We start from the raw sequence: 14,849 nt of genomic DNA, 5'->3' as shown, positions 1-14,849 counted from the left end.
TCTGTGTTAGGGTCCGTAAGTACAAGTCCATAAGCTGGGGCCCAATATCCGGACAAAACCAATATCCGAACCTACTGATGGCTCTATTGATCCGGATATTGGAGTGATTACTGTAATTGTGTACCAGTCAAAGATTATAGCGTATTTTCTTCCTTTTTATGTATTTAGGCTATTTTGCTGTTATAAATAATGATATTTATTTATATTTGTGCCTTTTTTTCAGATGTACATAAATATTTACCTGTCTTTATTCGAAATCCACTCAAAAAAGAAATTTTATTTTCCCGAGCTAGATTTGACAGCTCAGAGGGGAGGGGAGGGGAAGAGAAGGAGGGGATGGGAGGTATGGGGAGGGGAGAGGAGGGGAGGGTAATTTTTACTATTTATCATTTTGGGAGGGGGGGTTCATGACCATTTTATTTTTTTAAAGCACTTTACAATGTACGTATTTTTGGGAAGAAAACGGGTGCAAGTGGCATATTTTCTTTCTCGTCTCGGCCGTGATGGGTAACTGTTGGGTCTAGGAGGGTGGGGTTTGCATTTTTGGGTGTGTAAGTTCTATCTGTCTATTGCTTATTGCCAGACATCTTAATCCTGTAAGAGGTGGCCACAAACAAATTGCCTCCATGTCCCCCGCCATTTCACTGCCATGCTCCCAGCTCATACACCTTCTCTCTTATATATCTCTCCACTCCATCCCTCCATCTCATCCTCGGCCTCCCCCTCCCTCTCCCCCGCTCCACCTCACGCACATACACTCTTCTCTTCAGTCTCTCACTCTCCATCCTCTCCATATGGCCAAACCACCTCAGTGTGTTTCTCCTAATGCTTCCTATCACATCTGCTTCAACACCACAATGCTTCTTCACTTCCTCATTAGTCAATCTGTCTCTTCATGTGACCCCCACATGCTCCTTTCAAGTAGCTCATTTCCACTGCTCTCACTCTTGACTTCTGTCCCTCCAACAGGGTCCAAGCTTCACTTCCATCTGTTAGAGTTGGTATCACAATACAGGCATACCCTGGTTTAATGATGTTATTGGTTAGGTAAAACTTCATCGTTAGGCAGGGTATCGTATATCGGTGTACTTTTAACATGTAAACAATGTGGAGCATTTACAAGCCTTGGGTGTCCCCTTAAACCAAGCCCAAAACCCACCCAAATGAGCCCAAAAACAAGTTTAAAGCCATTCTAACTGGCCTAACAGCTGTCAGTGAAGCTAACATAAGCCTAACACCTATAAATAACTCACTAAAACCAAGAAATAAAATCTGAAAATCGTCAAATATAAGTCTGGAAAAAATCAGGCTTAGTAAACTGTACCCCAAAATGACAATGTTCACCCCACATATGGTTAAAATACATTAATCTAAGTTTAAAAACAGTTTATAAATCAAACTAAATACACAATTTTAGACTAAAACATGTGCTCCTCGCACTTGCTCCTGCGGAGGGCTCTCATGTTTATGTGCTGTTCTAGTGTAACATTGTCACTTGGATTCTTTGCAGCTAACTAATTGATTGCATTATTTGCAGCTTCGGGAATGGAACCCAAGTTGTCCGAACACTAGTCCGAAATACTTTAGTTGTACCTGTGGGCAAAAAATTCTACGAAGATCCTATGCCGGACACTAGGAGCGGCGTTTTTTGGGTCATAATGTGATCGCTCATTAAATATAGTAAAAGTTTTTCAATCGTGATGGGACCAAGTTTTCTCACATCAGCGAAGTTTTTGCGATTTCTGTGCCAATTTTGGTGCAGTTTGAATGTGTAGTTTTGGCTGCCCAAAATACACACACACACACACACGGCTACTCCTATAGTATATTAGATATCAAAATCGATAAGAAAAATAAAAACCTATCGTTAAACCGGGGTTTGGCCATTGTTAGGTGGGCTATGGTGGTACAGTAATCCCTCCAATATCCGATGTAATAGAGCCAAAGGCATGTCCGATTAGTGGTCCTGTCTGGATTTTGGGCCCCAGCCTCCTGGACTTGTACTTATGGACCCTAACTCAGAAAAACACCTATACAACTCTCTCTGGACATGCATTGCACCTATTTAAGACCCTAATCACACCAATAAGGGACATAAAAGACTGAAATAAATGCAAAAGAAGCATAAAATGAGGTTTTAGAGGTGAGTTTATACAATATTAAACATTCAGGGTACTTACAAGTCCCTGGCTCCTGGACTGGTTTGAACAGCCAGATTGCAGTCCATAATTAATCCTTTGCACTCTAAATTCTAATTTCTTAACACTGCACAACACTGTAAATTCCTGTGTGTTCTAGTGGCAAGGTATTGCAGTTATTCACTGTTTATTCACAAAAAATGAGCACCTGTGGCTTGCACTGCTATAAGCATCTGCTCTCGATCGGAGTTAGGCTGTGACTGTTGATGATGGCGGGGTAACAGAGTTCCCAGATCTCAACGGCCACATGACCAAACTCCTCAATTTTCATTACCATTTTTAACTTTCATTACCAAATTCGTAAAGCTAACATCTATTCTTCACTAATTATATACACAAGTGGAAATACATGTAATCACTCTTCTTATAATTAAGAGCATGTTGATTATTATCACACTATGTAGGCTACCAAATTAATTAGAGAGAGCAAACAATCCACCATCTCCATCCTGTGTATCCTCATACATGTGAAAAATACGTTTGGTATTGTATTATTCTGATACATTACCTAACGAATTTTTCATTACCAAATTGGCCCACATTTGGTAATGAAAAATACCAAATGGCAACCCTGAAAGGGGAGGGGGGAGGAAGGATGGGGCGAAGGGACCATGGTGTAACAGCTGTTCGGCGCCACGTGGCAATTTCAAATTACGAGTGGGAAAAAATTCAGATTTTTTCAAATATTTTGCAGTTTTTGGCCCATTTTGGGAATATTGGATCCCGGGACGAAAATGTCCGGTTATTGGGGATGTCCGGAAATTGGGCGTCTGGATATTACGTGGATTACTTTCTATCCCTATTGTTAAGCCGGAGTAATGCATCTACTGTAGGGGTATCGACTGTCATGTAGTAACTTTTTCACTTCCATGCTCACTTCCCTGTTTCTTTTCACTGCTTTCAAGCTCTATAAATTGGGCATAAAACTTTTAACCTTTGAGAAAGTCAAAAAATAGGCCTGTTTTTGTGTCCTGGGGGTAGTCGAGGCTGGAGAATTGCGTACCAGAGGGGTTAAGGTGCTCCAATCGGATCGAGCTTGTGTAGGTTTATTTCCAAGGGTTGGTTGGGGTTATTCACATAATGCCACTCAGGGATGAGTGAGGCTGATCACTCTCATCTTAAATGTCAGGACCAACTTGCCTAGCCCTGGGTTCCTATGCTGCTCATGGGGCAACATAGGATTGAATAATGGATGGATGGATTATAAGTAATCATCAGAATCTAAATACTGTAAATGCATTGTAAAGAAATAATAGTAAAAAAAAAAAAAAAAAAAAAAAAAAATGTTATCATCAATATCTTCATACCTAAGCTACATATTGGGACTGATTCCTTTTTCCTCATGTGCAGCAGACTGGTTCACTTTGAATTCAGATAAATGTAAGAGAGACAAAGGTGTATAAATTTTCTTATACTGTAATAATGTGGCACAGTTTTTTTTTTTTTCCCTAGATGTTACAGCTTTTTTTGTAGCTTAACACTTTGAATTGAGGTAAATGCAAAACATAATCTGTATAAATTTTCTTAAAATAATGTGGCACAGTTTTTGTTCATTTCAGATGTTATAGCTTTTCTCCTAGCTTAATGATTTCCAAGGGATTATCCACTATTCAGGTAAACTGTATCTTGCAAAGCTTCTTCATCTGAGAGAAATTTGTGGAATGTAAAGCACAGCTATTCCTAATGAGAAATCACATTATTACAGAAGATTTTGAACCAACAAATGAAGAAATTGAAGAGAGAGATCGAGTGGTGGCAGACCTCGAGAGCTACATTCGACAGTTTTTCCAGTCAGTCAGACTGCAGCTGTTTGGGTCATCAGCCAATGGCTTTGGGTTCATGCGCTCAGATCTGGACATCTGTCTTACTTTCCAGGGCAACCCGACTGGCGTGGTGAGTATATACTGTACATTGTTTTATGTATATAGGTGGAGGCACTCATCATCCACTCACCCAATGTAGTACTGCTTTCGGATGCCTGCCCTTTCCTTTCTTCCTTCCTTCCTCTGCTTTTCTTTTGGGGTGCTCACCATTCACTCACTCGATGTAGTTCAGCTTTCAGGTGCCTGCCCTTTCCTCTCTTCCTTCCTTCTTTCCTTGCGTCCCCTTCTGTCTTTCCTTCATTCTTTCTTCTGTCTGTTGGTGTGTCTACACTGAGTAGCAAGCCAAATGGTTTCCTGTACACCAGGAAACCATTTAACTTACTTACCATGCAACCATTTGGTTATCAAAAGTAATTTTGTGCAGTCTTAGTGCATTGCTTGGGCCCTTAATCAAGAAACCTGGCCTTGATGTCAAGAGCATGACAAATTATCGTCCCGTCTCTAACCTGTCTTTCTTATCCAAGATTATTGAGCGTGCCATACTTGATCAACTCTTACCACTGTTTGAACATTACAGAGCTGTTCCTGTTGTTCAGTCAGCATACAGAAAATACTATTCAACTATAAATGAACCCACATGGTGGCAAACACCTGTAGTGGGATGTCCTCTCTCCTAGTTCTGTTGGATCTGTCTGCAGCTTTTGATACAGTAGATCGTGAACTATTGTTGAATGATCTGTATTTTTATGGCATTTGTGATAGTGCTGCTTTGCTTCTTAAGTCGTATCTGTCAGACAGATCTCAGAGAGTGGTTGTTGATTACGCTAGCTCTGATTCTGCTCCCCTTCTCTTCGGAGTCCCTCAAGGATCAGTTTTGGGTCAATTCTATTCACAATCTACAAGAGTGGTTTATCATCTGTACTTGATGCTCATGATGTGTCCTGTTATTTAATGCTGATAACAGCTGTATATTAAGATGTCAGATATTAATGTACCAAGACTAAGCTTGAATCTCTAATGTCTGATAGTAAGATTTGGATGGCTAGAAAGAAACTTAAGCTGAATGATGGTAAAACTGAGCTCATCATCATCAGAGGAAACAGAAGGGGTAACGACACTGATAATGCCCTTGCTTTGAACATTGGTGTGTCACAGCTTCATCCAGTCAGTTCTGTTAAATCTGGGTGTTTATTTTAATTCAGAGTTGAATTAAAAAGAACATATTAAGTAGTCAGAGAGTGTAACTTGCTTTTCGTCTCATTAACTCTCCTCCTCTTGCTGACTCCCTTCAACCTCTGTCTCTTCACTGCACTGTTGCATCTTTAGCTCTTTTCTATCACTACTTCAATGGTCACTGCTCCTCTGAACTGTCTGCTTGCATCCCCCCACCACTATGGCGGGCACGTGGCACCCGTTTGGCAACAAACCCTACATTTTCTGTCCAACTCTCTAATTTAAGAGTTAATTGGTACTCCCAGTCCTTCATGTATGGAACAGGTCAACTCTGGAGCTGTCTCTCTCAGTTTGTTTTTTACTACTGCCTACGATCTTCAGTCTTTCAGACGCAGTGTGCCCAGGCATCTAGAAATGAATCGATCTTGAATTTGGCTCTCTGTTGTCTTGTTTTTGTTTTTTCCTTGGAGGGAGCACTTTGCAGGCCCCTGGCCTTTAGCTCCTTCTTCCTTGCATTAAAAAAAAATAAAAAAAGGGATAAAAAATCTACACTCTGAGAATATTCCTGAATAGACGTTGCCTCAAGATTGGACCATGCAGTGGTCTCGTCTCGTGTTGATTATTGCATTTCACATTGGATTGGTCTCCCAAATAATTGCTAACAAAAGTTCAGTCAGTGTTGAATAGGGCAGCAAGGCTTATCTTTGGTGTCCCTCCGAGAACCTCGACTACCCGGTACCTAATTGAGCTGCATTGGTTACCAGTAAAGGCTTGAACTGAATTTAAACCGTGTTGTCTTACTGTACGTTCAAGATAGTAATAGTAGTAGTTATTCCCAAGACAGTCTGGCTGAACAGCCCCGAGTCCCCAAGGTAGGCCATGCCCAAGACGGGCTTTCCCACAGAGCTCTCAAGGAGTGTATGTTGTGTTGTTGGTGCAGGCGATTGTGTGCAATGCAGTCTTCCATAATATGCTTAACCCCTTAACCACGGGCTTGTTTTGCTTTGACTTGTGGCTCCCGCGGGCATATTCACGCTCCAACAGACTCTCTAAAAATATTTGCCAAAAATCAGTTATTAGCCCTAGAATATTAAAATCACATATGCTTATGGCACATACCTTCAGCTTTCTCCTGGGGTGTTTGTTGAGCCTTCGTCGAGTACCATAGGACTTGTGGAGACCTCTGAAGTTGGGTAATGAAGTCTCCACTTTACACTTCCCGACAATCCGTAATATGATTACCACAGCCTGATATTATCACTAGAAACACTATTCTATGATCCTCAAATAGTTTCGAATCCATACTCCAAAAAAAAAAAAAACACTGTGAAAGCAATGAAAATTACAAGGGCATATGACCTTCCCACTTGACATCGTTCACCGCTGGTGTTCTGTCATTTATTATTCATAAAAACACTCACAGTTTATATTTCTATTACTATATAACACTTATATATATCTACAGTCTTTATCCATAAGTTTCCTTCAGTAATAGTAGTTTATTGTCACTGTAGGCATTCAATTTCTCTTTCAGTAAAATACGTAGCATTCACTTTCTCGTCCTGTATACTAGCGTTGAGAGTGAATGTCACTTTCACTTTCACTCTCATAACTCATAGTATTCATACATGCTAGAGTGAAACTTTCACTTTATTACTCCTAGTATATATACTCGTATTCTTATAATACTACTCATTTACATTTCTATTTATGCTCTCTATTTTATTTACATTATTTACATTTCTATTTTATTTACACTGTGTTAGGCACTGTCACTTGCAGTAACTTATAAAACTATTTTCCACTGTTCACTTATATATACATTCATTGCTTTCACTTGTTGTTTACACATAATTTACACATTATTTACAATTCCACTTGCACTGTTTTACTCACCAGAAAGATCGTAGTCACTCTCTATCATTTGTCAGCCCTTTACCTCTTTCCACACGAGGTTTAGTAGGGGGTAGAGGTCACAGGGCCCTTTGCATGGGGCTAAAAAGTGGCGGAATTGAGCAGGCGCGAATCTGATGTACTTTCACCTTGAAAGACAACAGTAAACTGATACTGGTGGGCCGGGGTGGCCTACCAAGGGAGAGTGAATTACTGCCAACGTCAGCCTCGTGAGAGCTGCTAATATATAGCTATGAAATGATTGGCAAGAAATCTAGACAATACATTATAAATTAGGTAGTTCCAGGTGAATGTAAATATCACTTAGGCTTCTCCCTTCCCTCCTTATATATATTTTTATTACGAGAATAGATTATACAGCATATTTCAAGGGGAAATAAACAGCAAAAATTAGCGAACGAGTGCACATGAGGTGTTGTCAGGTGACAGTTAACCAATTCCGGGTGTATGGCACTATCACTTACCTTATTTCTTTTTTGTATATATTATTTGGTATAAGAATAGGGCATAGGGCTTATTTCAATGGATGAAATCAGTGGAAAATTCCAGGGAAGATTTACTTAGCTTAGAATACAGTGTGGTGGCCTGCAATAATTAGGTAGTTCCAGGTGAATGTAAATATCACCTAGGCTTCTCCCTTCCTTTCTTATATATATTTTTATTACGAGAATAGATTATATGGCATATTTCAAGGGGAAATAAACAACGAAAATTAGCGAACGAGTGCACGTGATGTGTTGTCAGGTGATAATTAGCCAATTCTAGGTGTATGGCACTCTCACTTACCTTCTTTCTTTTTTGTATATATTATTTGGTATAAGAATAGGGCATAGGGCTTATTTCAATGGATGAAATCAGTGGAAAATTCCAGGGAAGATTTACTTAGCGTAGCACGACCTGGCAGGCGAGAGGAGAGGGTAATGGAGGGGAGGTAGGGAGGGGAGTCAGGAACGGGGAGAAATTGCTAAATTATCAACAATGGATGGGAGTACAGATGAGATTAGGAGTGCTGACTAGTGTTGGACATTGGCAGTACTGATAGATGATACAAGCCACCACTTGAAAGCCCGGGCGAATTCAAAATAACACAGAATCACAAAAGTGATGCCCCGTGGTATGATCCCTTGCTCCCAAGTGTCACAAAAGTGACACCCTGCAGTTAAGGGGTTAATAGTATGGGGTGCTGTGTTGCATCCTTGACAGGCATCAGCAGTGGAGTCATCCTGCCTCTTCTGATGACTCAAGAGGGCTGGATGATGCACACATCTCAGCCTGGCCAGGTGGACCCTGTCCTCACGAGGGAGGTAGGATTCAGAAGGGTGATCAGGAGGTCATGCAAGCGGCTGTGTGTTGTCTTTAAGTGACCTAATGGAGCAACGCGTGATTTGAGTATGGATATGCTTCTGGAAGCTGGTTTGACGCAGCCAAGGGGATAGAGTTGACAGTATTTGTGTATGATATTGTATGTTAGATGTTGTTTTGCTGTTCCTTGGTGTGGGTGGATGTGCTGCCATGTAATGTAGTGGATGTTGTGGGTTTGTGGAGGCTGCAGCAAGAGTTTGTATGCCTCTCATGTCTAGGTGATCCTTGACGTTGAGGACTTTGGTTTCTTGGTGTAGGTGATCTGTGGGTGTACTAGCTGTGCACTCTGTGATTATTTTTTGGGCCTTGTTCTGTTTGGTCTGTAGAGTGTTGTGTGTTTTAGTGAGGTTAGAAGCCCAAGCAGGGTTTGCATAATTCATCATTTAATGTATATGTTGTTTGTATGCTGTGGTGGTGTTTTTTTTATTGTGTCCAAATGTTGTATGGGCAAGTGACCTTAAGGCAATGAGTCTTGGTGTTATCTTTAATTTTTATGATGTGTTGTTTAAATGACATTAATGTATTGAATGTTACACCATGGATTTTTTGTGTGTATGTGTGTGTGTGTGTGTGTGTGTGGTAGGAGAGTGTTGTTTATTGTGGGGGCACTTACAATCCACTCGTTCGATGTAGTGCTGCTCTTGGGTGTCTGCCCTTTCCTCTCCTCCATCCTTCTTTCCTTCCATCCTCCTCTGTCTTTCTTTTCTTCATTCTTTCCTCGTCCTTCAGCCTACGGGTGACTTTACACTCCCTCTTCTGTCTTCTTTCCTTCATTCTTTCCTCTTCCTTCTGCCTGTGGGTGACTCTACACAAGTGACATGCCAAGTGGTTTCCTGTACACCAGGAAACTATTTACTACACTGGGTGGTAACCATATAACTAAATTTTGGTGCCTGGTGGTTAGTGAGTAATTAAGGCACTCCAGTCGGATTGAGCCGGTGAAGGTTTATATCCAAGGGGTGGTTGGGGTTTATTGCTCATGTAATGCCACTCAGGGATGAGTGGGGCTGGTCACTCTCATCTTAAATGTCAGGACCAACTTGCCTAGCCCCTGGCTTCTACTCTCCTCATGGTGCAATGTAGGATTGGATAGTGAATGAATGAAATGGAATGTGACTGTGTTCTGCTGTCCAGTTTGTTAGAAGGGTCACAGTAGATTTGGCTGGGGCTATTTTGAATCTGTTTGTGGTGAACCATTCATGTAGTATGTTGAGTTAAGGTTGGAGGATGAGTGCTGCTGTGTTTGCGTTTTGGTGTTTACATGTGTTATGTCATCTGCATAGGAAGCTATGCATATTTGTGGTGCATGGGGTGTGGGTATGTCATGCATGTGTAGATTAAAGAGAGTAGGGAACAACACAGATCCTTGGGAGATGCTGTTTGTGAAGTGTCTGATGTTCGATGGCTGACCGGCAAATGTTACTGCTAAATAGTTTGCCAGCCATCTTTCTGTATTATTGTGCATGTTTGTGTTGAATATTTTGTATGTGAGGTTATGGCAGGGATTGGCATCAAAAGATTTGCTAATGTCTGGTATGACTAGGAGTGTTCTGTGTAGTGGCCTGGCTGAATTGATGCCATCAAAAATTCTCTGTGTGATTGGGAAAAGGAGCTTAGAGGATAAGATTTAAATGCTGTATATAAAAAATTCTGTGAACTTTATGAAATTGGAGTCAAGAAGTACATCCCACAGCACAGATAAGCAGAAAAGAAAATAAAGAAATGGTTCAATACAGAATGTAAAAAATCAAAAGAAAAAAGAGATTTGTTGTGGAATAGATACAGGAGACACAGTAGTGAAAGGGAATATAACAATTATAAACAGGCAAGAAACGATTATACAAGAATAAGGAGGGAAGCCCAAAAACAGTTTGAGGAGGATATCATAAATAAAAGTAGTGATCAACCAAAGCTATTTTACAGCTACATCAGAAGCAAAACCAAAGTAAACGATAAAATACAATCCATTATGGACGAGGGAATCACGTATACACAAGAGAAAGATATTTGTGAATCACTAAATAAGAATTTCCAATCAGTTTTTACAGAAGAAGAAAATTTTGAGAGGGACTATGTGGAACATGCATGTCCACGCATACTACCAGATATACAAATATCAGAAAAAGTAATACAGGAGGAGTTAAGTAAATTAGACAGAGGAAAAGCAAATAGTCCTGATGAAATTTCATGTTGGGTGCTACGTGAATGTGCGAAGGAGTTAAGTAAACCAGTATTTTTAATTTTCAAAAAATCCTTGAGACAAGGTAAACTACCTGATATTTAGAAGAAAGCAAACATTGTTCCCTTATTCAAGAAAGGGAATAGACAAAATCCACTCAACTACCGATCAGTATCACTAACCAGTGTTGTAAGCAAGGTATTAGAAAAGCTTATAAGAAAAGCTTGGGTAAATCATCTAGAAGAACAGAAAATGATAACAGAAAGACAGTTTGGTTTCAGAAAAGGAAAATCATGTGTTACTAATCTATTGAGCTACTATGACAGAGTAACAGACACATTACAGGAAAGAGAAGGATGGGTGGACAGTATCTATTTAGATTTCAAGAAAGCATTTGACACAGTACCACACCAAAGACTTTTATGGAAACTGTACCATCAAGGAGGAATTCGAGGCAAACCGTTTTGTTGGATGCAAGATTTTCTCATGAAAAAAGAAATGAGAACAGTACAAAGGGGAAATTACTCATCATGGAGAGAAGTGACTAGTGGAGTACCACAGGGCTCAGTGCTGGCACCAGTCATGTTTTTAGTGTATATAAATGATATAGACAGTAACACTGGAAATGAAAGCTATCTAAATATGTTTGCAGATGATGCAAAAATACAAAGGAGAATTACTAACACAGACTCTCGTAAAGAGCTACAAGAAGAATTAAATAATCTTCATGAATGGAGTAATACATGGGAAATGGAATTCAATGTGGACAAGTGTCATGTAATCAAGTTTGGTAAAAGTGGAAAAAGACCTGATTGGGATTATAAGTTAGGAAATAAAACCCTACACACATCAGAAAGAGAGAAGGACCTGGGTGTGATTATCAATAACAGACTATCTCCGGCTGACCACATCAGTGAGAAGGTACGGAACATGTATACACTGCTTGCAAATATGAGAATAGCATTCACATACATAAATGAAGACATGCTAAGAAAGATAACATCATCATTCATCAGACCAACCCTGGAGTATGCATCAGTAGTCTGGAGTCCTCATCTCAAAAAACTCATAGACAAGATTGAAAAAGTTCAAAGGGCCTCTGCAAGATGGGTACCAAGCTTAAGGGATCTAAGCTATGAAGAAAGACTAAATAAACTGAATCTACCAACACTACAAGAGAGAGAGGGAAAAGAGGTGACATGATTATGCTATGCGCTCAATCCTCGTAAATCGCGGCAATTTGGGTCTGGACCACTGCCGTGATTTACGAATTCCGTGATTTATAAATAATAACTCTTATGTGAAAAATGAATTTGGGTCTGGAGTTTGGCCAACCTGCCCCCACAGCAGCCTACCTTCACTTATCTAGGCACCATCAAACACAAACATACAAATTTAGGAATATTCAGTGCATGTATTAAATAGAAATAAGCCATGTTAAGGGATCTCACCTTAATCCTATGATGAAATTGCTAAAGTGAATGGAGTGGGGTATTGTTGGGAAGAACTTAGAACCTTCCAGCACTTGTTCTTCCCAAACTCTTTCGCCAGCTTTGAAAACTTCTCTCCCTTCTCAACACGACAAATGAGCTCCAAACGTTAATTGTACAACAATTGCGGCAGCTTCTTGACGCCATACTGCTTAGAGCGCTTCATTGGGGGGTCGGGAGGGGCCATGGCAGGTAGGAGGTGGGGGGAAGTTGCATAAAAAAGGCAGTTAGCTCTTGTACTCAATGGCGACGGTCTGTAGTGCGCGGACTGGTGGGACAAGAACAACAACAACATGGTGGCATTAGTATGCACATATGCCACCAGGGACTCACAGTGATTGGTTGTTGGGTTGCGATTTTCAATGTGAATGCTGCGGTTTACGGTTCTCCTCGGAAAAGGCCCACTTGGGTGCCTAGATCTGCGATTTTCCTGACTTAACAGTGATTTAAGGTTGCCGGCAGTCTGACGGCCACCTAGCCGTGATTTATGAACACGTGATTTACGAAGATTGAGTGTATAAATGCATATCAGGGAAGGAGAAAATAGACATAAATAATTACTTTACCTATGGGGAAGCATCAGGAAGAGGACAGTGCTAAAAACTGCATAAGAAGAGAAGTGATGAAGATGTGAGGAAATTTAGTTTCCCAAATAGAGCTATTGATCAGTGGAATGCACTGCTGAATGAAATAGTGTGTGCCAAAACAATTCACAAATTTAAGGATATGTATGATAAATATGGTTTAAGACACGGGACAATATGAGCTTGACTCATTCCTGCAAAGATACAGTTAGGTAAGAACACACACACACACACACACACACACACACACACACACACACACACACACACACACACACATATGTATGCACACGGGCAGCAGGTAGACATTTTTATACAGTATTTTATTTATTTCTCATATAATAAACTTATTTATTTGAATACTATAATTTTATGTTTTAATTATTGTACGAAAAATTTGTGGATAACTGAAATCGCGTGAAGAAAGTTTGCGTGAATTAAGGGATTACTTCTGTGGATTTGTGTGTCCAGTGGTAAGGTCAGTGCCAGTGTAGGCACCAGTGCTATGGTTGGTGCAGGTATGAGTCCCAGTGCTAAGGTTGGTGCAGATATGGGCCGGATTCCCCTCCCTCGAACCTGTTCCTGTCTGACTCAGAGGCTGGCCACTAGTGCCTGTAAGCATAGGCTGTCCCCCAGCCACGGGGGGGACGACTTGGACCAACACAGGAAGGAATGAAGCTGGGTTGTCATTTATGATTCAGTCTTGGTTAGGTGCCTTTGGGAAGTTGAGTTGCGTAACCCCCCTTTTATAATGGGTTTCAATTTACCGATTTATGATAAAATCGGTATACGATAAGGTATGACCTGATGTAACCCCATTTTGAAACGAGTAATGACTGTATAGAGCCCCTAGATTATATGGTAGATTTCTAGTGTCCATGAGACAACTCTCTTCTGTTGAATCCTCTCAGAGACAACTGAAAGCCTTTATTTTTTTCAAAATGCAACGACCTGGAGAGAGGTACTGTGACGGATGATTATAGGGTTTAATTATTGCCACTTTCATACTTTTTTATTGATGAAGTTTGTATTGTATATGAGAGATGTCACTTCTTGTAAATGTAAAAATATTGTATATGTGTGCTGAGTGCTAGTGAATTTGCTGTGGAAGAACTGGTCTATCTATCTATCTATAGCCCGATGCCCTAATCCTGCAAAGGGTGGCCACAGACAAAATGCCTCCAAGTTGCTCTGTCACCCACCATTTGACTACCCTCCCCCCCCCAACTCAATCCCCCCTCTCTCATATTTTTTTTTTTTTTTTTTTTTTTTTTTTTATGCGAGGAAGAAGGAACCAAAGGCCATGAGCCCACAGTAACAGTTCCCTCCAAGAGAAAAACAAAATACAATAGAGAGCCAAATTCAAGATCCGATCATTTTGAGATGCCTGGACACACTGCGTTTGAAAGACTGGAGATCATAGGCAGGAGGAAATACAGACAGAGGGAGACAGTTCCAGAGCTGACCTGTTGCATGAATGAAAGACTGGGAGTAACGGTTAACTCTTGCATTAGAGAGTTGGACAGAAAAGGGATGAGAGTTTGCTGCCAGACGGGTGCTACGCGCCCGTCGTAGAGGTGGAGGAATGCAAGCAGACAGTTCAGAGGAGCAGTGACCATTAAAGTAGCGATAGAAAAGAGATAAAGATGCAACAGTGCGGCGAAGAGACAGAGGTTGAAGGGAGTCAGTAAGAGGAGGAGAGTTAATGAGACGAAAAGCCTTTGACTCCACCCTATTGAGAAGAGCTGTATGTGGGGAGCCTCCCCACACATGAGAGTTGTACTCCACACAGGGGCGGATAAAACCCCTGTATAGAGTCAACAATTGTGCAGGGGTAAAGAAAGAGCGGAGTCGGCTTAGCACACCCAATCTCTTGGAAGCAGATTTTACAAGAGATGCAATATGATCTTTCCAAGATAAGTCCCGAGTAAATGAAACCCCAAGCATGTTCAAGGATGATGCAGGATTAATCTGAATATTATTAAACATTAGTGGGTATACCTGTGGAAGATTTTGTCGGGTTGATAGGTGTAAGAACTGAGTCTTAGAAGCATTAAAGACAACCATATTATTTTTACCCCAGTCAGAGATATGAGCCAAGTCAGACATTAGGTGTGCCATAGCCT

The 14,849-nt window shown here is 40.7% G+C and overlaps 1 protein-coding gene across 1 annotated transcript in view; it reads left to right on the top strand.

Annotated features, from left to right (window-relative positions):
* The window catches only part of LOC145408784 (uncharacterized), a 197,722-nt gene that overhangs the window by 115,444 nt on the left and 67,429 nt on the right, over positions 1–14,849 (top strand). Inside the window, exon 15 of the mRNA XM_080279433.1 lies at positions 3,904–4,091. Within this exon, the coding sequence (XP_080135559.1) occupies positions 3,904–4,091 (188 nt within the window). The remainder of the gene's footprint in view (positions 1–3,903; positions 4,092–14,849) is intronic.

The sequence above is a fragment of the Coenobita brevimanus genome, chromosome 78 (assembly GCF_032717465.1).
Source record: "Coenobita brevimanus isolate Jiangsu-jjx chromosome 78, ASM3271746v2, whole genome shotgun sequence".
NCBI lineage: Eukaryota > Metazoa > Arthropoda > Malacostraca > Decapoda > Coenobitidae > Coenobita > Coenobita brevimanus.
This window is presented reverse-complemented; position numbering and strand designations above follow the sequence as displayed.